We start from the raw sequence: 25602 nt of genomic DNA on the forward strand, positions 1-25602 counted from the left end.
CCAGACGCCGGACCAGGGCTCACAATCACTGTTCATCTGTCGTTCGCCGGGTCTTTATTTGCGTTTGGCGGCGAATAGTTATGTTGTTTACTAGGATCCCTCAGCCAACAGACGGACAATTAGAATAAAGAAGGGTCTCAAATAGGGAATGCATGAAAATCATTCCTCTGGCTAAACATAATGCCTGAATACATGTTGCAGATGGAGCTCCGAAGAGGATGACCGAGTACGCCTTCCTCAATGTAGAGACTCGTGGTGACCTGTCAAGTCTACAGTGGAACGAATCTCCGCTGCGCTACGCGCTATCACCTGGCGTGGCCGGCAGAGGGCTCTGCTACGTGTACTACGCTCCGCTGAACTTCCGCGACGTCATGCTTGCCACAGGGAAGCTTCCTCCCGATGCTCTGCCAGGTTAGCTTGCTCTCCGAGTTCTTACTCTCTATTATGACGCTCCACAGCAAGGGAGACCACACCATTTTTTAAGACACTTATTGCAACTGACGACTGCTTGAAGCACTGTGATGTTCTTCGTAGAGGGCTAATCAAATGCTGCTTGTGATCAGGAAGCTCTGCTATTAGCAGACAGAAATTTCCCGAAATACTTGAAAGCAGGATAGGAGAAAAGGAGTCAATAGCAGAAATTTTTTTGGTTAGTGTGCTGTGAACTGAAAACTAATTTGCTAACGCCAGTTTTGTTCAATAATTAAAGAACCGGAAGGAACTGCATAATTATGTAAAGCTAAGCACACCGAAACGTTAACATTAATAGCGCCACCACTGTAAGCTCTTATACAGATAAAAACAAAAGGGATCGAACAATGCAGAGTGCTAAGTACACTCACTGAAGAACAACGCTTTAGACACAAGTCTGTTTTCAGCACTGTGCGTCAAAAATGTTTTTCAGTAAGTTGAATATTGAGTAACTATTGCTCCCAGGCTAGTCTGTTCAGTATGCTAAATTCATCATCCTCTCTATATTTCTCTGTGTTCATGTTCCACCTTCTTCAAATAGCATTCGTAATTCAACATTCGTATTTGAGAGAAAGGATGGAGAACGGAAAGAGTGGAGCTTCACCAGTACAAGGCAGGGGTTTGCTGCCTTGTACTGAGGGACATTAGGCGAAGAAGAAAATATAACTGGAATAAAAGTGAAGAATAGCAGGAAAGTAGTGGTTGTTTACGCCAAATGCCTATTCCATCGCACTGCACAACGTTCTCAGAAATGCCCGCAATGAAGACAGCCCAAGCTGCGCTATAATTACACACATTGCGATGGACTGCTATGTGCCTATACACTAATTGCCAGCTGATTCCAAACTACTGCAACCGGCGTGGACAATGCGCCAAGGTAACTTTCCGGTGTGGTGGAACCATGTTTAATGGTCATATAATGCTGTACACGATGCAGTATGTTGCTCTAGCACCGCCTTTCGAGAAGAATGATGTTCATGCTAAGGGCTCTTGGGCCAAATTTGGCAGTTAAACTGAACTCCTTAATTCCGGAAATATTTTTATTGTCTTTTGCGACCTATATTGAGGTATGGTGTAAATGAATAAAAAGCCATGATCAACTTGTTAGGTGTTATCTCCGGGACTTGTTAGGGGTTATCACAAAGCCTCCGTGTTAAAGTGGGGCAACACGGTTATAATAATAATAATAATAATAATAATAATAATAAATACTTTATTTACTCCAAAGAAACAATACAAGACGCGGACGCGTCTTGTATTGTTTGTATGCGTCTTGTATATCAGCATAAGGACCGTGCACGTAGCACCGAGCAGTCCTGATGGTTTTAGCGGTGTGACGAACACATGGGCTTGGTCAAAGCGCTTCGCATTCACAATGCGCAGGAAAAATGGCCAGCCGTGATTGCCTCCTTGGTTTGGAGTTTTCGGGTCGTGACTTGCACGGCCGCCGGGTTATGGGTTTGGTGCCCGCCGAGGGAATGTCTACGGTAGTCTCTGTGGATGCTGACCTCTTGTGGGAGGTTCCCGAAGCCTGGTCACTAGAGGAGGCATCAACGGTCCCCATGGCATACTCCACTGCCTACTACGCACTCCTGGTGCGTGGGAGCATGCAGCCTGGAGAATCGCTTCTGGTTCACTCCGGAAGCGGAGGCGTCGGCCAGGCAGCCATCTCCATCGCCTTCTCTATGGGATGCACCGTTTTCACCACCGTTGGTGAGTGTTAAAAGGAGAGCAGTGACGGTAGTCCGGGGATGACTTTCGCAATGTAAATCAATCATCGTCAATGCCGACTTCTGACTTAAGTCGTGGTCTCGTTTTCACATCCGCTGCAAGCAATATATACTATTCATGGGCAGCCACAAACAGGAACTACAGAGGTTAATGCGTCAACTAATAACGTCATTCTTTACAGGGGAAGAAAATGTCAGCGAAAAAACAGGACAGGTTGATTCGTTAGCTGAGCAACTGGGCTAATAATACAAGCGTGTCCGGCAGGAGTAGCGGACGCAAAAAATATTAGTTTGCAATACATAACGAAAGTGTTGCCGAAATTGAAAAAAACAAAACAAAAACACGATGCAATAAACAGGGTCAAAAACGAATGCAGCAGTTTTTAACGCCATACGTGGGCACCACATGGTCAAAAATACTGAGAAATCGGATGACACCAGACAACTAACCTCAGTTGTTAAAAGCGGAATGAAATAATATGTACTTGAACATGAAAAAAATCAGTAGTTTCAAAATCGGATTTCGTGTTTTGAAAACCACGGGTTATATTTGCGGTGATCATCTGCTACTTCTTTTGAACTCTAGGAGCTCAGCCACGATTTTAAGCTCTGTACATTTTCCTCCGTTTGATTTCTTGTACTGTTTGGGGTTTAAGTGATCCAAGAAACGTAAATTTCAAAGAACCCAAGTTCGAATCTCAGATCACTGTACATGAAATGCCAGGAGCATTACCTCGCGTTTGAGTTCTTGACAGGAAGGATGAGGGTTGTTTGAACTGGGAGTTGCAAAGCCTTGTCCTGTAAAGAACCAAGCAGAGATGATACAGATGTCTCCGAGGAGGTCTCCTATGCCGAGACAAGCACAGCAATGCGCAGCTTGTTAAATATCTTCATGGTGCCTAACTTATGAACCTTTGAAATGATTGCTTCTAGCATCTGATCTCATCCATGTTTCCGCAGTTAAGCATAGCTGCAAAATAAATGTGTGCATTAAGATTCTTTGTCATTAGACCTATCATCACTATTAATCACATAGTGAGTAGCGTCTTCTGTAATTATTTTTTGACAGATCAATATTACGCTTAACAGATTACTGAACTTTATTTCATGATAAGGCATAAGCTAAGTCACGTTTCTACTGCATATCCCTTAAGCGTCACTGCCCTGATTGTTATATACACGCCTCATACACTTCTATTCTCAATTCTTAACTTTGCTCGTGTACAAGTTGATCAAAATCATGCTTAGTTTAAAACGAGCGCACTTGTTGCGTTTATATGTATCATGTTAATATTGTTCCTCTAAAATTTCTTTATTTGCACTATAGCGGGAGCAGCACAAAGAACTGCAGCGTTCCCTGTTGTATGCACAGGATACACACGCTATATTTAAGTTAGTTTTGTACTTGTATTCCTTCATGACATGGAATGGAAGAATAATTATAGCGGACACGCGTGACCAGCTTGAGGAATTATTTCAGAGAGTTTCTAAACATTTCTCAGCCCATCTATCATGCCCAGTGGTTAAAAGGAAGACATTTCGGTTCACTTTACTCCCACTTGATTTTTTCTTTGTCAAAGGTTCCGTGTGGATGATTCTCAGTGCTCCAAAAAGCGTTCCTAAAGACCCCGCAAGGGAAAACTATGGGACACAAGATCTGGTTCTTCATTTTGTGTGCGAACGTTAAATACTTTCATTGAGGATAGCCTTGGTTAACAAAAGCATGCGAGAACAAAATGCTTAATTTCGAGGTTTTGTTTCAATCATTTGATTTATTTCATTCACAGCGGCATATAATATGCGGGCCAGGAAAGATAGAACAAGGCAAAATTTCGTTACCGATTATGAGCGCACACTTAAACAAAGGAAGAATTTGTACGCAGCTTTTATGTCATTGCACGAAGCAATAGTTTACTTTATAGGGTTATTCCGGGGAAACATGCTTCGTGCGTTATTGAAATCAATATTTCCTGCTTACACACTGCAGTTCAACTTTTCCCGCTGGTGTCGTCTTCAAGAGCTTGCACTGTGCAGCGAAAGCAGTCCCGTTTTTGTCACCACATTGAAAAAGATTTGGAGTGTAAAATGTACCTCACACCTTTGTGCCTCGCCCCTTAGGTTCCAAGGAAAAGCGAGAGTTTCTCAAGCGTCGCTTTCCGCAGTTGGAGGATCGAAGCATCGCCAACTCACGAGACCTATCCTTCGAGGAACACGTTCGGCGAGAAACCAGAGGGAGGGGTGAGTGAGACGTCGACAGTGTGATGAAAAGGGACTTTAGAAAATACATAACGAAGTAACCAGGTATGGGCGTTGGAGTGGCGTTCTGCAGCAGAAATTGTCTGTTCTAGTATTGCTTCGCTGCAAGGAGATTTGCTCCATTGCAGATCAGCCTCCCTGGCTTTTGTATTGTTTGCTGCCTTGAATTGTCTCGTGTAAGGCGTAACGCAGTGTGCCAGTAACTGACCGCCCGTTGCGATAACGAATTTAATTTCCAGAGACGACGGCCACAGCTAAGGCGGGCAGAACAAAGCGGCTAATAGGGTTACGAAGCCTGCCACGAAAGCGTGGGCGTAGGAGGCGCGGGAAAGAATTATTTGAACATCAGTTTGAAGACCATTTTCCTGCAGTGCACGTAGCAAGGGCTGAGAACGATGATGGTCATAATAATATAAGCCGCCCAGCTACGATTTATTGTATCCGTTTAGCGTCCTTATGAAATTCAACCATGCGTAATGTAGAAATTAATTCCTTCATGCCGGGTTTTTCTTTTTTTTTTCAGCGCAGATTTACGAGTTTACGAAAAATATTGGATTACTGGCGACAGTTGTAGTTCTGTGATCTGGCTTTGTCGGTCTTCTCTTTCGTTTATTGGTTGCCGTAATTTCTGTAATACTGTTTGCAATTTGATGAGCGGCTGCAAGGATTGTTGACTTTTTGTTCTTTTATACTTTTTCATTGGCGTTTTATCCTGCTTCCGCATGTAAATATTACTTGTTCTTTACTCTTTTGGTTGAAGCTTAATATCGCCTGCATTATTTGGTTGATGCCATCAATTTTATCGCATTCGATTCCCTGACAAAAAATTCAGGGGGCACTTTGACTGTCTAAAGTGGGTAGAGGCGGAAGCGTTTTCCGCACCACCTTCGCTGTTTCTGTGGCACTGGCGGCGTCAAATGTAATTGAGTACTAATTACTAAGTGATGGCAAATCACTAATTAATGGTTAATTACTGATTAATGTCTGAATACTAATTACCTGCTAATTAATGACGCTTAAGCTTCGCCTTTAGGAGTGGAACGCGACAGCGCGTTGTAGCGCTGCCAGGGAGTCCACGGAACGCCACCACCCGTTCGGCGCGATGCCTTGCCCTTTGAACGCAACGCTTTTTGAGGAAAGGAAATGGCGCAGTAATTCTCTGTCATCTCGGTGGACACCTGAACCGCACCGTAGAGGAAGGGAGGAAGTGGGAGTGAAAGAAGATAGATAAAGAGGAGCCGTAATGAAGAAAATGAAAATTGTATTTGAGGAAAGGAAATTACGCAGTAACTGTGTCACAAAATTCAGGGGGGCACTTTTTTGACCTAAAGTGTGGTCACTGATGTGTGGTTAAGATGTTAAGCTTCGCCCCTATGAGTGGAACGCGACAGCGTCTTGCAACGCTGCCAAGGAGTCCATAGAACGCCATCGCCCATTCGGTTCTACCCCTCGCTCGTCGGTAAATTGGTTTTTGAGGAGAGGAAATGTATCTGTCTCTCATTTGTCGGTGGACACCTAAACCTCGCCGGAAGGGAATGGAGGAGGATGAGAGTGAGTGAAGACACCGTATTCACTAGACGCGCCTTTGTTCATTCCAAACCATCGAGCTGGCATGGCGGAGTGTATAGCATGCTCGTCTCTCACGCCGAAGACCGGGGTTCGATTCCTGAGCTCGACCAATTTCTTAATCGGTTTTATTTATTTATATGGCCTGACTAGTAAAGCTAATTAGGCTAATTGGGTAATTAAGCAATTAACTAAGCTCAGTCCCACTTACTTGGAGCATCACTATACGATCCCTTCAATTGGTTGCATGGTTGCTAGCCAAAGTACAATTGGCCCCCTTTGAAATTCGCGCACTGTGACGTCACGACCGTTTCCACCAATCGAAAAGCGTGACATTTTCTGTCGACAACTGCTGCTTACAACGATGAGACATTAAAGGCTTCCGCCTTAAAAAACCTGTTAGACGCCTTAATCGCATTTATCGTATAAGTAACCGAATGCCGCCTACCCCGACCAAGCTCGCTGCAAGATGTTTATTCAGTTGTTTTTACTGATAACTACCAGAGAGTTTTTTTTTTTTTCCAAAGTGACCGTCAGTGAAATCGAGGTTCGTTCAGAAGCGGCAAGGAATACACCCTTGAATGATGCTATCCCCTGGTTAGTATACCAACATTCCGTGGAACACACAAAGTACACGTGAGTCATTGATGATTAATAAATAAATCACTGTAAAAACGTAATCATAAGCAATGAAATTTTTCTGTTGTAAAGCCTTAGTAGCAGGAATGGTTGATTAAAAGGACTCCATTTTCAGAAGAAATATGTATTTTGCGAAAGTTGCCAGCCGTGTAGTATCGTCATGCTTAAAAATGCGCGGGGAAGGAGTTTAATTTTTCACCGATCAAAATGTGGCATTGATGGCGCAGTAATACAGCAGTTAAGTCATCAGCATGATACTGCTGAGTGCGGGATTGAGTCTCATGTCCACCCGGGCGCTGACCGGTTTTAGTGGGCGAATTATTTCTTTCGAGTGGTGGTAGCCTTCTGTGGATTGAAATGCTCCGGAAAAATTGCTTTAAGGCCCCACGTAGAGTAGACTAAGCACGTCAGCTACGGAGCTCCTTTCTTAAAACTGCATTTGGTATACTGTATTGAAATCAATTTACTGGAATCAGAAACTTGCAAAAACGTCACCAAGCGAGCAGATCTGCTCCCTCTTCTGAACAGACCTTGTGTCGATAGGGGTACTTCCATTCGCCTATGTTTTCGACTGAGCGTTCGCTGTCTTCCTTCTCCTTTACACCAGGAGTAGACCTCGTGCTCAACTCCTTATCGGAAGAGAAACTCCAGGCAAGCTTGCGCTGCTTGGCGACTCACGGCCGTTTTCTGGAGATTGGCAAGTTCGATCTGGCCAAGGATTCCTCGCTGGGGATGTCAGTTTTCCTCAAGAGCGTCACCTTCTGCGGAGTTCTACTGGACTCACTGCACGTGGACGGCCCGCTCATGGCGGCCAACAAGCGTCGCGTGAAAGACCTCGTCCAGCAGGGCATCGCCTCCGGCGTGGTGCGACCCCTGGACGTCATTTGTTTCAGGCGGGACCAGGCAGAGGAGGCGTTCCGCTTCATGGCCTCCGGAAAGCACATGGGAAAAGTTGTGCTGGAAGTAAGGCTGCACTTTAGAGAAACAGTGGAAAACTGTACTTCCTCATGTAGTCTGGAAAAACATGATGAACAGTTGCCGACACCATGATCGCATTTGATTGGGATAGGTCTGCTTGAAAAATGGTACACGGTCGACGTGGACGTTGAGACAGGACCACGTTGAACAGGACACATTGCTTATTTTCTGCGTCGTCTGTGTACCATCGCTCAAGTTGGCGTAAACAAGTATCGAATCCCATCACGTTGCCCGGAAACATGCTATCTAATGTGTACGTTTTTAACAAAAGGTTTATTGTGAAGGACGGCATAAAGACGGAGCGTTTAAAAGAGAAATAAAACACAAGAACGAACATAGAGGACACGGTATGACCAAAATAAATGAAAGCTTGCCGTCCTTGCCAAGCTGCTAATGTAGCTTGACAGCAACTCGGCAGAAGAAGGGGTAGCACTTTCAGAAGCAAAAAAGACAAATTCAACAGTACCATGCGACATCACTGCCTACTGTTCTCTTTTATTCCGTGGTCGCCCGCTGCTGCTGAATCATGTGCCACTCCTTAGCGCTGTGAGCAGGATCTACAGTATATTACATTTCCTCCCTCCGCCCGCCTACAAAAAAAAGTAAACTGCGATGCGACACAATTATATTGCAGTTATGACGGCATATTTTTTAAATACTTCTGTCTACGGTCAGCTGCTCAAGACTTTGTTACTGCTGCCCGCAGGTTCGACCGGAAGAGAGCAGTCGAGCGATAGTCCAAGTGCCGCCTTTCAGCGTGGAGGCAGTGACGCGCACCTATTTCTACGCACACAAATGTTACGTCATCATAGGAGGCCTGGGCGGCTCCGGCCTGGAGCTCGCCGACTGGATGGTTGGCCGTGGCTGTCGAAAGCTCCTGCTCAGCTCCCGATCGGGAGTGCGGAACGGATACCAGCGCCTCTGTCTCTGGAGGTGGAAGAACGCTGGAGCCGAGGTCATCGTTAGCAGAGCAGACGCCTCTACGAAGCAGGAGGCTCAGAAGATAATTGAAGAAGCATCGGCCATGGGTCCTGTCGGCGGAATCTTCAACGTCGCCATGGTAAGGGGAAAATGTTATGATCATTTTTGGGAATAGGACGCACTGTACTTATGCGCACTATGTTCTGTGAGCGTGCTGATTTCGAGTATGAGGTGGAGAAGTTTTCACGCAAGGAAAGGCAGCACAGCAACGCTCATTTCCCCATTCTGTCTTCCAGGGGATTGGAAAATTTAGCTTGCTTTGCATTATTTCAGATAGGTTAGCTAAGGAGCGCTTCCCGTGCGCTGTGCGATACCAGCAAAGTTAAGAAATCCCAGGCAGCTAAAATTATTTCGGAGTCTGCAAGTGCGGGGTCCCGCATAAGCAGTATGTCGTTTTTGAACGTTAAACCCTAGAATATAAAATTTACGAACAATAACTGATTCGTCGGTTTGAAGAGCTGGAAAATTCCGGCTGCATTCATAGGCTGTTGGAGGCATAGCTGTATTCCAGAGAGGCAAAGTCTTAACTAGCGTGTTGTGAAAATTGTGGTACAGATTCATGGTTTGTGGAGGTTTAAGGTCGCAAAGCGACTCAGGCAATAAGGGACGCCGTAGTAAAGGGCTGCGGAAATTTCGACTCCCTGGTGTTCATTAACGTGCATTGACATCGCACAGTACATGGGACTCTATAATTTCGCCTTCATTGAAATCCTACCTCCGTGGCCGGGATCGAACCCGCGTCTTTCGGGTCAGCAGCTGAGCGCCATAGCCACTCAGCCACTGCGGAGGCCTTAGAGACTCATGAATCACCGCGATCAAGTACTGTGTGAATGCCTTTTAATGAAGTCGCGTGACTTTCGTATATAACTTAAACGACACCAGGCTGTTGGCGTTCGGTATCTGTAATGCAGCTTTGGATGAATAACTTTCGAAACGATGCCTGAAAGGGCGCTTTAACGTTTCTTTTGCATCTTTTCAATGGGTATTAATAAATAATTATCTCATTTCATCAAGCTTATTCCTCGAGTTATTATGTGGTATGGTCGTATTTATAGCGAATAAACACATGAAACTGCTGATTGTAGTGCTATGCCTTTCGCAGATCGGTCATGGATTCCTGTAACCTTAGTAACGCGACAGGTAAAAAGAAAATCATTCTTGCTGTTGGAAAAATTCCTGAAGCCACGTTCTGCACAATGAATTTTTCCGCGTACACTGCGTATTTATTGCACACCAACACTGAAATCACCTGGGGTAACGGCCAGGACACTTGTAAATCAGTTATTATACATATAGTAGCAAGATTCCTCTAGGGCTTTGCTGGCACACTGAAAGGAAAAAAGAAATTCGAGAGGACACAAACTTCGTCTTAAACAGCGTAGTGAGTTAAATCTCGCATATGCAGAAGGCAATTCTGTACATTCATACATCTCTGGGGATCCTGACAGACTTTCTGGCACAGTGGTGCAGCGGTTAAGCGATGTGCCACTGGACAACAAATTTTCTATCCAACGGGGCCTTTAACGCTGTTGTGGTAATATAGAGAAAGTTTGTACTCTGCCGGGATAAAACGGTGGGATACAAACGTGACCTTTTGAAAAACCAGCCACCCGTTTTGTCTTCAGGTGCTTCGTGACGGCCTGCTTGAGAACCAGACTACTGAGGCTTTCCAGGATGTGTGCAAAATAAAAGTGTACGCCACAGGCCACCTAGACGAACTCTCGCGAAACTTTTGCCCGGAGCTGGACCATTTCGTCGCCTTCTCATCTTTTGTCTCTTGCGACGGCAATGTGGGGCAGACCAACTACGGCTACGCCAACTCAGCCATGGAGCGCATCTGCGAGCGACGGGTGGCGGATGGTCTGCCCGGTGAGTTAATAGTCCTGTTCATATCTCTGGCCTGTACACAATGATTTTAAACTAACAGGGTCACCCATTATAAAAATGATGAGCGCAGCTTGTGGCCTGCTCACTTCGTGAAGTGCTGCCGCAGGAGGCCGGTGAGAATGGGCGTCATCGGGCGCATGCGCACCAGACCTGTTTACTGGGCACACGCCTATGGAGACGATTCTCGCAGCCTCTCAGCGGCAGTGCTTCGCGCAACGATATGGCCACACGCTGCCTTGTTAAATTGCATATTGCGCGACCTCGTACAAGCCGAAGAATACTGCTTAAGCAGGTGCATCTGTTGTAGCCGCCCCTCACTTCATTTCCTTTAAGTATCATGTGTACTCTTCGCCTTTACCCGCCTAACCCTGCGGAGATTTCCACTACGAAGTTGTGTTCCGAGGAGGAGCGTTGACTTACCTCAATGATGGTTTATGACACGACTACCTAATTACATCCTAGAGCCGCCGCGGTGGCTCAGCGGTTATGGTGCTCGACTGCTGACCCGAAAGACGCGGGTTCGATCCCGGCCGCGGCGGTTGAATTTCTTTGGAGGAGAAATTCTAGAGGCCCGTGTACTGTGCGATGACAGTGCACGTTAAAGAACCCCAGGTGGTCGAAATTTCCGGAGTCCTCCACTACGGCGTCTCTCATAGCCTTAGTCGCTTTGGGACGTTAAACCCCATAAACCAAACCAAACCAAACATCCTAGCGATTGGAAGAATATACAGGTGTGTAAAAAAGTAGGTATATTTTTTTCCGGTTTACGTGTGTACTTCCAGATATCACTGGCCTTAAAATCAGGCTTTGACAAGATTGGAACACAAAACACTCAATAATGCATGCAAGCAGAAATCAATTCAACAGCACGATAACGCTCTTCAAAGGTGGCCTGAAATAATTCGTTCGGCAGTGTTCACAAACAGCTACCAGCGCCGATTACGTGAAGCGAATAGACACATTTATGACGAGTGCGGCTCGGTTGAAACAGTTTAGCATATTTTACTAAAATTCTCCCCTTTCACAACAGCATGGACACCGGCACAGAAGTGCCATTGACGACGAACTCCATTCCATACGCTGTTAGCGTCCCTCAGCCTGCCCTTCTCAGCAGTGCCATGCAGCGCACATTTTCTTCTCGTATCTAGAGGTCATCGCACTAATAATTGAGAAGCTTCAGAACCGCGATAAGCTTCATCCCGCCTGGCGGGGGCAGGGAAGACTGCAGACGGCTGCTCGACTGTCTCCGTTACCGGAAGTATAGCCGTGACGTCATGCTTGAAGCAAACAGTAGCGCCGGGGTGCTATTGGTCTGAAACATTTTTGGCATGTTGCCTAAATGAACCTGGCAATTGCAGTATGCGCAGGCTACTGACAGACACAACTCAAGACAGAAGCCGTTATGGCCCCAAAAGGAGCCCCTTCAGCCAATGGCGTCGACCGATTCTCCCACCTGAGGCATTCTCCTCCTCTCCCCCTTGACCGATTCCCTTTGGCCTGCTAGCGGGAAATCGCAGGGGGTAGCAGATGAAAGGGGAATAACCATGGCTTAATAGGTTTAACCGCACCGTCACGAAAATAGGTCGACGATTTGCCGTAGGTCCTCTTTTGAGGGGCATCTGCTGCTTCGTTCTTGAGTCGTATCCTTCTATCGTAGCGAACGCTAGTGCGTTTACTCATATACAAACACTCTTTCTTCGTGGTTGATAGAGAACGTGTGACTTCCAGCGAGACCGGAATAGCTAGCTCCGATTACTTATTTTCGCACCAGCACCAACAATGCAAGGATACATCCAAAAGCCGTGACTAAGCGACGAAATATCGACCTGCGGATTTAAAAAAAAATAATAGTAAATCCCCAGCTGCGCTCCGAGGTCTCATAGTCAGTAAGAATGTTCAATTCTAGGCACAAACATTTACGGCCTTTTGCGCTTCGCCTCCGTCGAAACGCGGCCGGGTTCGAACCCGGGAACTAAGGACGGCTGAGCGCCCTAACCGCTGAGCCACCGCGTGGATAAAAAGAGTTCAGAAGCCTCCTCTGTTTACTGAAGTCGCTGGTCGAGGCTAAAAGTAAAGCGTGCGTGAAATATCTCTTTGGGCGCTCCAACTCGGAACAGCCCTTGAAAAGTGCTAAAATTTAAGTATGTGCTCACCAAGCAGAACGCCCCCTAAAGACTCCAGGTTCTTCACTTTCGGCTTCACTTCACTTTAGCAGCCGCGCATGAATGACTTAGGAATAAAAGTTTCGATTTATGCAAAATTTTCAATCGCACAGCTTTTAATCATAAAATAAAAAGCAGAAACCAGCCAGCGCTCATTCCGTGCATTAAAGTGAATTCAAAATGGTTGTAATCATTTTTTTTTGTAACCAATCTTTGCAAGCGCTTTGAATAAAAGTGAGAACTTTTATTAGGTACTAAGCGTTGGTGCCAATTTTTTCCGGCGCTTCTATAACAATAAACGGTTAAATAAACGCAGTTTCGGGAAATCTTTAAATTAAGAGAAAAACTTCTACTCTTTGCTCGCCCAGGACTGGCCATACAGTGGGGAGTTATTGGTGACGTTGGAGTGTTGCACCGGACGAAAGGCGCCGACATGACTCTCGCCGGGTACGCACCCCAGCCAATCGGCAGCTGCCTGAACGTCCTGGACCAATTGCTGAACCAGAAGCAGCCCGTCGTCTGCAGCTTCGTCAGGGCTGACATGTCCGAAAACCCGGACGAGTCGAAAGTCAAGACACGAGACATTGTGGAGATCATTACGCATATCTTTGGTAAGTGGAGACTAGCATTGCCGATGTATAATGGCGTTTTTAGAGCGCAGCTCTTAGTCGCCCGTTTCGCGGCGTCGCCGTTGTCCGTTGTAACCAGCAGTCGACACCCTTTAAGCTGCGAAAGCAATGGAGCGGGAGCTTGGAAAGGAGAAAGTAAAAGCGCAACCTCCTCCCACCTTACCAACCCGCGCGCCAGTGTGGGGGCGCAACTGTGCATAGCAACCGTGACGTCACACACTAGCGGTAGAACGATTGCGCGCGCGTCGGCAGTGGCACCTACACCGCCGCTCCTTTGCCAGACGTCTCGTTGCAGTCGAGTGAGTGAGACGAATGACTCCGAAGCGGCCCAGTGATTCCGCGCCAAGCGGTTCGGGGAAGCGGCAGTGAGTTGACCACAAGGCTTTCGCCAAGGACGCTTTAGAGTTTCCAAAGTGTCCTCGGTATTTTTTTGAGAAAAGAAAATTCGCAGTATCTGTCTCACACATCTCGGTGGACACCTGAACCAGAGGGACGGCGCATAACTGCCCTCTTGGAATAGTGAACACCTCAATCGGGCTTTAAGCTAAGTGGCGGTAGTGACAGACGTGCGCTACATGCTTTGGAATTGACAACGTTACGCCAGAAACGCTGCCACCTGCCAGGGTGGCAGGGTGGGTGGGGACTTTAATGTAGATATAAAGACAAGCGGGAATTTCTTGCCACTTATGCGGGAGAACATCCCGTTCCTCTCGCTCGTAACAGCTCTCACAGCGTTGACAACCTCGCGAAATACTTGCGCAGACTCGACTTTGAGAACCAGGCATTGGTGCAGCAATCAAGCATATATCCATCTATTTCTCCGTCCACAAAGCTTCCTCCATGACTATCAAGAACTGTTAGTGGAGTGTTTCTTGAAGAAGGAATATGTGGTAAAAATAACAAGTTGTCTGCAATGTACATAAATGTCTTGCTCGAATTTTTTGCCTCAGTCTATCGAAGTGCTGGAACAGCTGATGAGCTGCGCTCAAATTTCGCATTAGGAAGTAACGTAATCGTCGGCAATTTTTTTAATGGGGGGGGGGGGGGTGTAATGTATACTTCAGGCGTTGACTCAACCTGTGGTTACCTCAGTGAATTGGTCTTACTCGTAATTTAGATAAGGTACTCTCCTGTGTATTTCTTTGAAAGGTTAAGGGCGTACTCAGAGACGAAGAGAATTATTTTTCGCATGACCAATACTCGACTAGGATCTACAGTTATATTAGCCGCGTTTAACAGTGATACAGCAGCCTCCGCCTACTTATTGGAACCATGGTTAAGTGTGGTCAGGCCTTTGCGGGTTATTGTGTTAGGGCGAGGCTGGAAGCAAAAAGTGATTCAATGAATAAAAATATTTTCATTGCGCAGCCAAATAAGAGCTCTATACCTTTCAGGTGAGGGACTTCAAGCAGTGTAAACGGCACCGGAGTCGTAATAATTTGTGATCTGGAATCCCAGCATTTACCTGTTGTAGCGTTGTCCAGGTGGCCCAGTGGTATTTAATAGGCGCGTACGAGAATACACCGCTTTTCGTTAGTTATGTGGTACCTACGGATTTCACAGAGATGCAGCCGCGGAGAAGAGTTCAAGTATATCTTGCGATTATTGAAGTGAACAAGTACAACGTGTTGTCGGGCTAGTTGGTTCAATACTTCAGACATTGTGGTTGCGCGAAACACACACACACAAGGCAGGGTACGGGACGAGCGCAATCCCGTACCCTGTCTTCTACGCCTCGTCCTGTAGCCTGTCTTGTGTGTTTGTGCGTGTGTTTCGCGCAACTACCATGATTGAAGTGAACATTTCTCACGGGGAAATGTCCGTGGTTTATCGTGTACATGTTCGTTTGCAGGTGTGAAAGATGCTGGGAGCCTGGATCCGAACATGAGTCTCGGTGACTTCGGCATGGACTCTCTGATAGGCGTCGAAGTGCAGCAGACGCTGGAGAGATACTATGACGTCACCCTCTCCATGACCGAAATACGCAAGCTTACGCTCACAAGGCTTCGCCAAATTGGGCAGGGCACCGGCGGCGAAGCTTCTCCAGTAGAAAACGAAGCTGTAACCAAATGGGAAGAGAGTAAGCTCCTGTTATAAAATTTTCCGCATCACACAGAAATTCTTGACCGTCATGTTGGGGGGAAACTTCGGAAATGAAACCTATTTGATTCAGGGACGAATTTCTTCTCAGTATCCCCTTCATCACAGTCATGCAGCTTCAAGATACAAAGCAAACCTATACAGCTTTTTTAGAACAATCGTCATGTAAGAAAGTTTGAACCCTTCTTACCACATGCCTGTGAGCACTGAAGTTCGAAGGACCGCACCCTTAAGCTCATGAAAAGGCCAGGCTCTAACCTGACAACCCACCTTCCCACTTTGGCTTCATGCTAAAAGAAAAAAAAAATGGCTGAGCCTTAGCTAAGGTTAAGCCTAGTCAGATGCGAAGCATATTGATGGCTAGGCTTGGTAATACATGGCTTTCCTTCAGCACGTCGTTTCCTCCGCGTCTCCTTTTCCCTTTCTCGCCTCGGTCGTTCTTTCTCAAGTCGCTGCCGTCGATCTTCAGAAGTTTCCCGGGCGCGCCTATTCGGTTTCGTAGCATTCCAGCGTTCCGAACTTGTAGAACTACTGACGGACTCGGTGGCAGCACTAGTGGAAGCATTGCTGACAAGTTCCTCGCTTTGTTCTTCAGTTGTTGTAGAACGTTGTCGCCGAGCCGCATATTGAGCACGCCGCTTAGCCAGACGTTCATCCCGCTCTTCATCGGTCCCTGTGTCACGCTGAAGCTTTCGCTTCTCGTTCAAATCAGCCCTGCTTCTAGGCGGCATCCCAACACCTGGCCGCCTCGTAAGCGCCCGGAGAGCGAGGCAAGCTCAGCTTTATACCGCTGCTGTAGCGTCACGTGGTCAGCTGCAGCGCCTCTGATGTGGAGCCTCCACCGCCGCGGCCGACCGCGCGAGCCGGCAGCCCATCTCTCCTCTGCTGTGACGTCATGTTGTCACGTGGTGTCACGTGGTCACGCTAAAGGTCAATGGTAGCTCCACCGCCGCGCTCGACGGGCTGTAGTGTAGCTCTAGTAATATGCTTCGCATAAAAAGACTAGCCAGCAGTATACCTCTTTGGCCTTGTATTTGCATTGCGTCCACCATAACCATTGTGCCTGAAGTTGATAATAGGGCTGATGTTTTGAAAGTAAATTCTGCTTCTAGCATTTCGGCTGCAGTATGACATCCTCGGCCACTTCCATAAACCTGTGTAGTGCAGCGCGTTGCTTTCAACGCTCTGAGTAGTGAAATATGGCCGAATCTAAGAAAAGTAAATCAGTAGAGGTAAGCTTCCAGGCTTAGCGCATGAATCAGCGGGAGCTGATTGGCATTAGCGTCTTTGAGGCCTAGAGTGGAAGGCCAATCTTAGTGTTTCACAGGTGTCTCAAAAGCGACTGCCCCGTTAGGGCATCTGACAGGTCTGTTTTTGTGTTTCTACGCCCACGTGCATACTCGACCTTCTGCCGCTTTTCCAGCGTACGACACGGACTCCAGGTTTATGCATATACGTTGTCTGAGCTTCACGATGCAGAAATCGTCGTTGAAACTGCCCTGTACAGTATATATGGCAAACCGACTGCTAGAAACGGTCAAAACGTAGAGCAACAGGTGCGCGGAAATTCTCCAGCGAGTTTTCCTCGTCGCGACCCCTTCGAAACCGGGACCGACCACCGTCAACCGACGCTCGGCTTCTGGATTGATGGATGAATGGAACATACAGCGTCCGCTTTTAAACGTAGTGGTGTCAGGTGCCTCCATGTCCACCGTTTTTCCTTTATATTTCTTTTACCAATCCATCAAACTTCAGGGTAAAATCTGTAAAGTTGCCTTTCTGGTTCAAATACAGTTTTAATCATGAACTTGGGGCCATACAACACCGTCATGCTTTCAAGCCACAAATCTTCCAGCCAGTTCTTTGCTAACTTCAACCACAGATTCATCCACATGACCTTTATTATCTCTAAGCACTGGGGTCTAAAATTTGCAAACACTGCACACGTGTCATATTCTTGCCTAAATTTCTTTTTATAGCTTCGTGTTCTATGACACTGTCCTTCAGTTTCAAAGAGCAGAGCACTGCCTCTTGAGTCATCATTGAGCGATTCCTTTCTGATTTTCCTTTTCCCATTTTTAAAAAGTTCTAGTCTGTATATTTTCACTCAATTAGTCCAGTTTATACATTCTTCATTTTTCACCTGTCGTTTAAATTTACCTTTTAATTCTCTGTCCCTGTTTCCTGCATACTTACTCGTTACCTTTTAAGGCCTTTCCCGCCACTCTGAGTCAACGCTCTTTTGGTAAAAATATCTAAACACCTCTGCTGCCTACCCGGTATCGTGATATTTCCTCAGGCGTTCTTCACATAGTATTTCACTCTGAAGGAGTCCTAGGCTATCCCAGGACTCCTAGCGGCGGCGAGCTGCATTAACGAGGCTTTTCTCTCTCACCCGGCCGCTTCGCGGCTGTCGAGCTACGAAGTAGATTGTCGGTACGACCGTGGATGACGGTAGATTCTATCGCGAAAAGCTTCTCTAAATGGCTCGAACGAATCTAAAGCAACTGTCACTGTAAAAAATCGCCTCGATAGCATACAAGCTAATCTACCCAATTTATAAAGCCACTATAAAAATTTTATGAGTGCCATTAAAAATTGAGAAATCTGTGTATAACCCGTTAGGAAGAATATAAATGGAAAACGAGGAATTATTGAGCGCTGGATAGAAGCCGCACAATCGCGCCCTCTTTTCCTTCACAGCACTTGCTCACAGTTACGCCAAACATTTTCACCGAAAAGTGTTGCCTCCTGAAAACATGTCGACTTCATATTTATATCCGAGCTTCATGTAGTAACGAGTGCCCTACAGACAGGTAAAGGTATATCGCGAATTACCGGTGTCGCCAGAAAACCATTAATATGTCCGTCCACATTTTAAAGTGATCTGCAAACTCAATACTTCCTTCATTCCCCGTTCAACAATTTTGCAGTTCATCCATGAAAAATTTGAGGTCACTGTGGCCGACGTCTCTCGCAAGACATTCCTCCCGGGCCAAGGAGCTAAGCTTGGGGCAGCTATCATTGCTCCCAGTTCCGGCAATGAAGAACGATCACAGACAATCCTCGTTGTGCAGAACAATAAAAAGAGTGATTGCTGGAGACGTTTAGTACTTTTGTCCTGCCCTGCACCCCAGTTCTGTCATATACTGCCTGCATCAGGCTCTTAATTGTCTGGCACTAGCAGAACAAGCGCACAATGATTTACTGTAACACTGCTTACAGATTAAATTTTGATGTGGGGTGAATAATCACTGCTGAGTAGCAGGTTTCATCCTTTTCTTAGACTGGAGTTATGTTGCACTGGTATCGTAGCAGCCGCCATGGTGGTGACTCGCAACAAAATGAAAACATCCTACTGCAAAATGCAACAACACTGCTTACAGATTAAATTTTGATGTGGGGTGAATAACCACTGCTGAGTAGCAGGTTTCACCCTTTTCGTAGACTGGAGTTATGTTGCACTGGTATCGTAGCAGCCGCCATGGTGGTGACTCTCAACACAATGAAAACATCCGACTGCAAAATGCAACAACACTGCTTACAGATTAAATTTTGATGGGGGGTGAATAACCACTGCTGAGTTGCAGGTTTCATCCTTTTCTTAGACTGGAGTTATGTTGCACTGGTATCGTAGCAGCCGCCATGGTGGTGACTCGCAACACAATGAAAACATCCTACTGCAAAATGCAACAACACTGCTTACAGATTAAATTTTGATGTGGGGTGAATAACCACTGCTGAGTAGCAGGTTTCACCCTTTTCGTAGACTGGAGTTATGTTGCACTGGTATCGTAGCAGCCGCCATGGTGGTGACTCGCAACACATTGAAAACATCCTACTGCAAAATGCAACAACACTGCTTACAGATTAAATTTTGATGTGGGGTGAATAACCAGTGCTGAGTAGCAGGTTTCATCCTTTTCTTAGAATGGAGTTATGTTGCACTGGTATCGTAGCAGCCGCCATGGTGGTGACTCTCAACACAATGAAAACATCCGACTGCAAAATGCAACAACACTGCTTACAGATTAAATTTTGATGGGGGGTGAATAACCACTGCTGAGTTGCAGGTTTCATCCTTTTCTTAGACTGGAGTTATGTTGCACTGGTATCGTAGCAGCCGCCATGGTGGTGACTCGCAACAAAATGAAAACATCCTACTGCAAAATGCAACAACACTGCTTACAGATTAAATTTTGATGTGGGGTGAATAACCACTGCTGAGTAGCAGGTTTCATCCTTTTCTTAGACTGGAGTTATGTTGCACTGGTATCGTAGCAGCCGCCATGGTGGTGACTCGCAACACATTGAAAACATCCTACTGCAAAATGCAGCAACACTGCTTACAGATTAAACTTTGATGTGGGGTGAATAACCACTGCTGAGTAGCAGGTTTCATCCTTTTCTTAGACTGCAGTTATGTTGCACTGGTATCGTAGCAGCCGCCACGGTGGTGACTCGCAACACATTGAAAACATCCTACTGCAAAATACAGCAACACTGCTTACAGATTAAATTTTGATGTGGGGTGAATAATCACTGCTGAGTAGCAGGTTTCATCCTTTTCTTAGACTGGAGTTATGTTGCACTGGTATCGTAGCAGCCGCGATGGTGGTGACTCGCAACACAATGAAAACATCCTACTGCAAAATGCAGCAACACTACTTGCAGATTAAATTTTGATGTGGGGTGAATAATCACTGCTGAGTAGCAGGTTTCATCCTTTTCTTAGACTGGAGTTATGTTGCACTGGTATCGTAGCAGCCGCGATGGTGGTGACTCGCAACACAATGAAAACATCCTACTGCAAAATGCAGCAACACTACTTACAGATTAAATTTTGATGTGGGGTGAATAACCACTGCTGAGTAGCAGGTTTCATCCTTTTCTTAGACTGGAGTTGTGTTGCACTTGTATCGTAGCACCCGCCAGGGTGGTGACTCGGAACACAATGAAAACATCCTACTGCAAAATGCAGCAACACTACTTACAGATTAAATTTTGATGTGGGGTGAATAACCACTGCTGAGTAGCAGGTTTCATCCTTTTCTTAGACTGCAGTTATGTTGCACTGGTATCGTAGCAGCCGCCACGGTGGTGACTCGCAACACATTGAAAACATCCTACTGCAAAATACAGCAACACTGCTTACAGATTAAATTTTGATGTGGGGTGAATAATCACTGCTGAGTAGCAGGTTTCATCCTTTTCTTAGACTGGAGTTATGTTGCACTGGTATCATAGCAGCCGCGATGGTGGTGACTCGCAACACAATGAAAACATCCTACTGCAAAATGCAGCAACACTACTTACAGATTAAATTTTGATGTGGGGTGAATAATCACTGCTGAGTAGCAGGTTTCATCCTTTTCTTAGACTGGAGTTATGTTGCACTGGTATCGTAGCAGCCGCGATGGTGGTGACTCGCAACACAATGAAAACATCCTACTGCAAAATGCAGCAACACTACTTACAGATTAAATTTTGATGTGGCGTGAATAACCACTGCTGAGTAGCAGGTTTCATCCTTTTCTTAGACTGGAGTTGTGTTGCACTGGTATCGTAGCAGCCGCCACGGTGGTGACTCGGAACACAATGAAAACATCCTACTGCAAAATGCAGCCGTCACTGAAGCCGAGGAAAGCAGAGGGATATGTTCCGTTCTATATGGTGTTGCGGATCACAGTGGGGAAATTAGTGTTAGAGTGATTTTCTAATTATGATAATTTTACAACAAATAAAAAAAAGGAACAACATATGTCCTGCGCGTTCAGAACTCAAGATTTCCGCACGTTGAGTGTGGGGTTCTGCAACTCATCAACAGCGGCGGCTTTCTCATCTCCTGCTCTCTAAGGTGTTTGTGTTGCACGCCGACTAACCTTCACCGCTGCAACAAAAATAACTTTCAGAGAGTTGCGGTTACCATGTAAAATGCGTTCATAAATTACCTCCCGTTGAGAAATGCTTTTCAGGAATAACACAGGAGCGCAAAAATTCGAACACGGATATGATGAGGAAATGAGATGAGCGCTGTATTTTCAATAAGCATTTTTGGAAGAAAAGCGTTTACATAGCAGCTTGTTTAGACATACGCTAATGCGCGGGCCGACAACATTCACATGTTTATAGACACAAATCAAGAAAAACTGAACGTGGTTTACCATTGCTTGACACAAAATATTGTGCGAAAGCAGGTTTTTGCAGGGGGACACCACCAGTACGTACATGGAAGCGCGACTGAGGTGTCCACGGACCAAGAGAGCCAGTTATGCTCCTTTCTTTTCCTCAGTATGAACACAGTTTACAACGTTGCCAAAGTCAATGCCAAAGCCCAATAAACGACGGCGGCCTGTTGCTACAGAGGCGTGTTTCTGTCAAACCTTGTCAACAGAAAAGTAAGCAGCGCACAACTCTCGTTCACTACCGCCACGTATCCTAAAGAGAGATTTAGGTGTCCATGTCCCCATGGAGCCAGTTGATTGGTAAATTGGTTTTTGAAGAAAGGAAATGGCGCAGTATCTGTCTCACATATCTCGGCGGACACCTGAACTGCGCCGTAAGGGAAGGGAGGAAGGTGTGAGTGAAAGAAGAAAGAGAGAAAGAGGTGCCGTAGTGGAGGCCTCCGGAGTAATTTCGACCACCTGGGGATATTTAAACTGCACTGACATAGCACAGCACACGGACCCCTCTTGCGTTTCGCCTCCATCGAAACGCGGCCGCCGCGGTCCGGTTCGAACCCGGGTACTCCGGCTCAGTAGACAGCGCCTTACCACTGAGCTAGCGCGGCGGGCGGGGCCAGTTGATTGTGTTTGCTTTCCTTTCGTGACTTTTGCTCACAGATGGAAATTGATAAAGAGGACAACCTGCGAAGCACAGTCCGGGAGTGTGGCAGTTCAACACGATGCGTGATCGGCTGCGGCGATAGCATAGTGCTCTCGTGCAGTGGCCATCGAGGCTGACCTGTTCGAGCCACTTTAGGTTCGAAACCCTGTCGCCACAATATTTATTTATTTTTCAAGGTCAATGCTTCAGCAATGAATCGGCTTTTGAAGCTTTGGTCGTGAAATAGAGCTCTCCCTATAAAACACAACCCTATTGAAAACATGCGCAGTTGGAGCAGTGACAAAAAATTTCACCGAGGTTTCAACCAGCTCTATTGGCTAACCATAAGACATTCCATGTCACGTTCAAAGGCCTCCTCCCGTTGCTAAATGCATCCAGTTAATATGCTTTGCAGTGAGAGTACACCTCCGTTGCCAAAAGTAAGCAAACCGTATGTTTAGTGATCGAAATGTACTCACGACCTTGGGAGGCTTATGAAGGCCATAAAATGTGTGCGCTAGAGGAGGGCTAGTTATTTTTCATCCCTATATAGATTTCTTCGTTCTTACAGTGTACATTAGTCGCGTGACACAAGCTTCGGCAATCAAAGGTTGCCGGCATCCATAAACGTTTTTGAGAACCCGTGATCATATGCCTGCCGCCTCTAGGAAAGCTCTGATTTAAATAAAATAATAAAGTTTTGATAGAACAAGTACAACAGAGCTTCTCTGCATCAACCGTTGTCCGTGCAGCAGTGCAGTGTTGGGGCTATATATAGACAACCATCGAACGCACGTGGCAGGCTTCATGCGATCCGAACGCTGTAGAACACTGTCGCCTCCAGAGGCTAGTTAGTGATAAAGAATTATAGCCTGCCACGTGTATCGAGTCTGCAATTTGGGGACCTTCAGAATGTACTCTGAAGGGACAGAGAAGTACGTTTTATCGAGTCGAGAAAGTAGTGAATGTAGACTTTTAGCTCTGTTGTCCGCTCTCTGGAGTTTTGCGAAAAATGAAATCATGGCCGTTGTCTCTTTATTGTCCTTCAAAAAGCGGCTCTAGCTACCCGAATTTCTTGCTGTAGGCTCACAACAGCCTTCATGCGCACGTGCCCTTTAGTGACGCATGGGTCCGACGTACCTCGACTGAAGATACCGCAGCTGTCACAATGTCTGCAGATGGCTTGTGTCCTCCACCTGAAGTATTTATACAGATCGTATTTCTGGTCATACAGCGCAGTTGTTCCCTATTCCGTGCCGCGGCTGCAGTTTTAAGTGAGCTTTAATCTGCGTCGCCCTGAAGGAAACGACGCTAAATTTTTCACTGCTGTACAAACCATACATAAAACTGCGAATCCTTTTAGACAAATCAGAACGACATGTCAGCATAAAGCTCACTGCACCAGTACGCATGAGAGGCGTTTTGATGAACTGAGAGCAAGTGAAAATAGTGATCATATTTTAACGTCTCTTACACGCTGTGCAGCATGTGTGTTTAGGTGTATTTATTAAAATTACAGTAAAATAATTATACTTTGCTGACAGAGAGTGGATCGAGCCCAAGAAGGGCGACCTCGACCGCATCAGTAGTGTACCGAACTGCGCGCTCAGCTCGTTCATCATGTAATTTGTTCTGTAGGCGGGAGTGTGAGCGCTCATAACCTGACCTTATGTTTTAATGTCCGTGCGGCAGATGCTTCACCGGATGCAGGCAACCAGCCGTAAGTATGCGATGATCCAGGTGTGTAAGAAACAGCTTTCCGTCGACGAGGCAGCAAAAAACGCGCTGCACAGTTTATCTGCAAGAACTAGGAACTTCTTTCGACACGCGTCCCTGATGTATCACTGACACACACCACTCTGAGTTCGTTGAAGGTGTCTTTTATTCCCGTAGATTCCTCACAAGTGCTGATGAATTCCACACATGCAAATCTCAGGTTTGCGGATGCTGCACCAGAAGCGATGACCCAGCTATTGAAACGAGGTGTGTCTCGGACTAAGCCCCACAAACAGCTATCCGTCGCCAACGCAGCGGAACATGCGCAGCTCATATCTGCAAATTTCAGAGCGCATCGTTTAGGCTTTGTAATAGGTTGACAGCTGCCGAAACGCGCCAGAATACCTCCAAAAAGCACTTCATGGTGGCCTACTTGCGACTGCTTTAGTCTTTACACATCCATCATACTGGTATGCAGAGTACCTCAGTGGCTACCATGAGTTTATTTTTATTTATTTATTTATATATTTAATATTCCTCAAAGGTCCACAAGGACCTTACATGGGGGGTGGGCTGACAAAATTCTATTATTTTGGACATAGATCTTCGATGGCGGATTTTAAATGAACTGGATTGAAGATGGTCGCCACCTCGGATGGAAGGCCACTCTAGTCGTTGGCTGTTCTAAGGAAGAAAGACTGCTGATATGTTACAGTACGAGATTTTTCTGGGTAGACAGCGTTTGGTTAGGAGTTACGGGATATCCGATGAGCGTGTGTGATACGGGGGGCATCGTGGTTAAAGGTGTGAAAAAATCTGTGATACAAGGAAATACGGGCGATTTTGCGATTGCAGGCTAGCGTGGGAAGACTGAGGTGGGATTTTAATGCAGAAACGCTAGTGTGGTAAGAGTAGTCAGAACAAATAAATCTGTCAGCACGGTTCTGGACAGATTCGTGCATAGTGATAAGGTTCGCATTGAAAGGATCATACGCTGTACATGCAAACTCAAGTTTCGGACGTATAAAAGTTAAGTAAGAAAGAAGTTTTATGGAACGGGGAGCTAATGAAAAGTTACGCCGTAAGTACCCGAGAACTTGATTTGCTGAATTAGTAACACGATCAACGTGATGGGACCAGGTTAAGTCTTTACTTAAGTGGTTGCCAAGGTACTTGTAGGTGTCAACTGATACGATAGGAATAGTGCTAATAATGTAAGTATTATCCTGGTGGTTGCGACGGCGATGGAAAGAAAGAAGGGACGTTTTAGTACAATTTAGCGGCATAAGCCAAGTGCGGCACCAATCCTCGATACGAGCAAGATCTTCCTGAAGGATGGTGATGTCAGTGTGATCAATAATTGGGCGGTAAAGAACGCAATCATCAGCAAATAATCGAACATTAGACCTGGTGTTAGACGGTAAATCATTTATGTAGATTAGAAATAGAAGTGTTCCTAATACGGTGCCCTGGGGAACGCCAGACAAGACAGAAGAGAGGGAAAGAGAGAAAGGAATTTTAATGAGGAAAAGGTGGAGAGGTCGGCCGGTGGAGGAGAGAGGGATGACGATTGTGAATTAGCGTGGACGAATTGATACCGGTCAGTTAAGAAAGCTCGAATCCAATCCAGAACCGAGGGATGCAGATTTAGGCGCGAGAGCT

General features: G+C 46.1%; 1 protein-coding gene across 1 annotated transcript in view; it reads left to right on the forward strand.

The window, feature by feature from the left end:
* The window catches only part of LOC149348192 (fatty acid synthase-like), an 82283-nt gene that overhangs the window by 40566 nt on the left and 16115 nt on the right, over window positions 1–25602 (forward strand). Inside the window, exons 17-24 of the mRNA XM_089541701.1 lie at window positions 202–411; window positions 1855–2184; window positions 4320–4439; window positions 7270–7625; window positions 8347–8700; window positions 10247–10490; window positions 13039–13281; window positions 15152–15379. Of these exons, the coding sequence (XP_089397827.1) occupies window positions 202–411; window positions 1855–2184; window positions 4320–4439; window positions 7270–7625; window positions 8347–8700; window positions 10247–10490; window positions 13039–13281; window positions 15152–15379 (2085 nt within the window). The remainder of the gene's footprint in view (window positions 1–201; window positions 412–1854; window positions 2185–4319; window positions 4440–7269; window positions 7626–8346; window positions 8701–10246; window positions 10491–13038; window positions 13282–15151; window positions 15380–25602) is intronic.

The sequence above is a fragment of the Amblyomma mixtum genome, chromosome 4 (assembly GCF_055824585.1).
Source record: "Amblyomma mixtum isolate Tamu chromosome 4, ASM5582458v1, whole genome shotgun sequence".
NCBI classification, from domain to species: Eukaryota; Metazoa; Arthropoda; class Arachnida; order Ixodida; family Ixodidae; genus Amblyomma; species Amblyomma mixtum.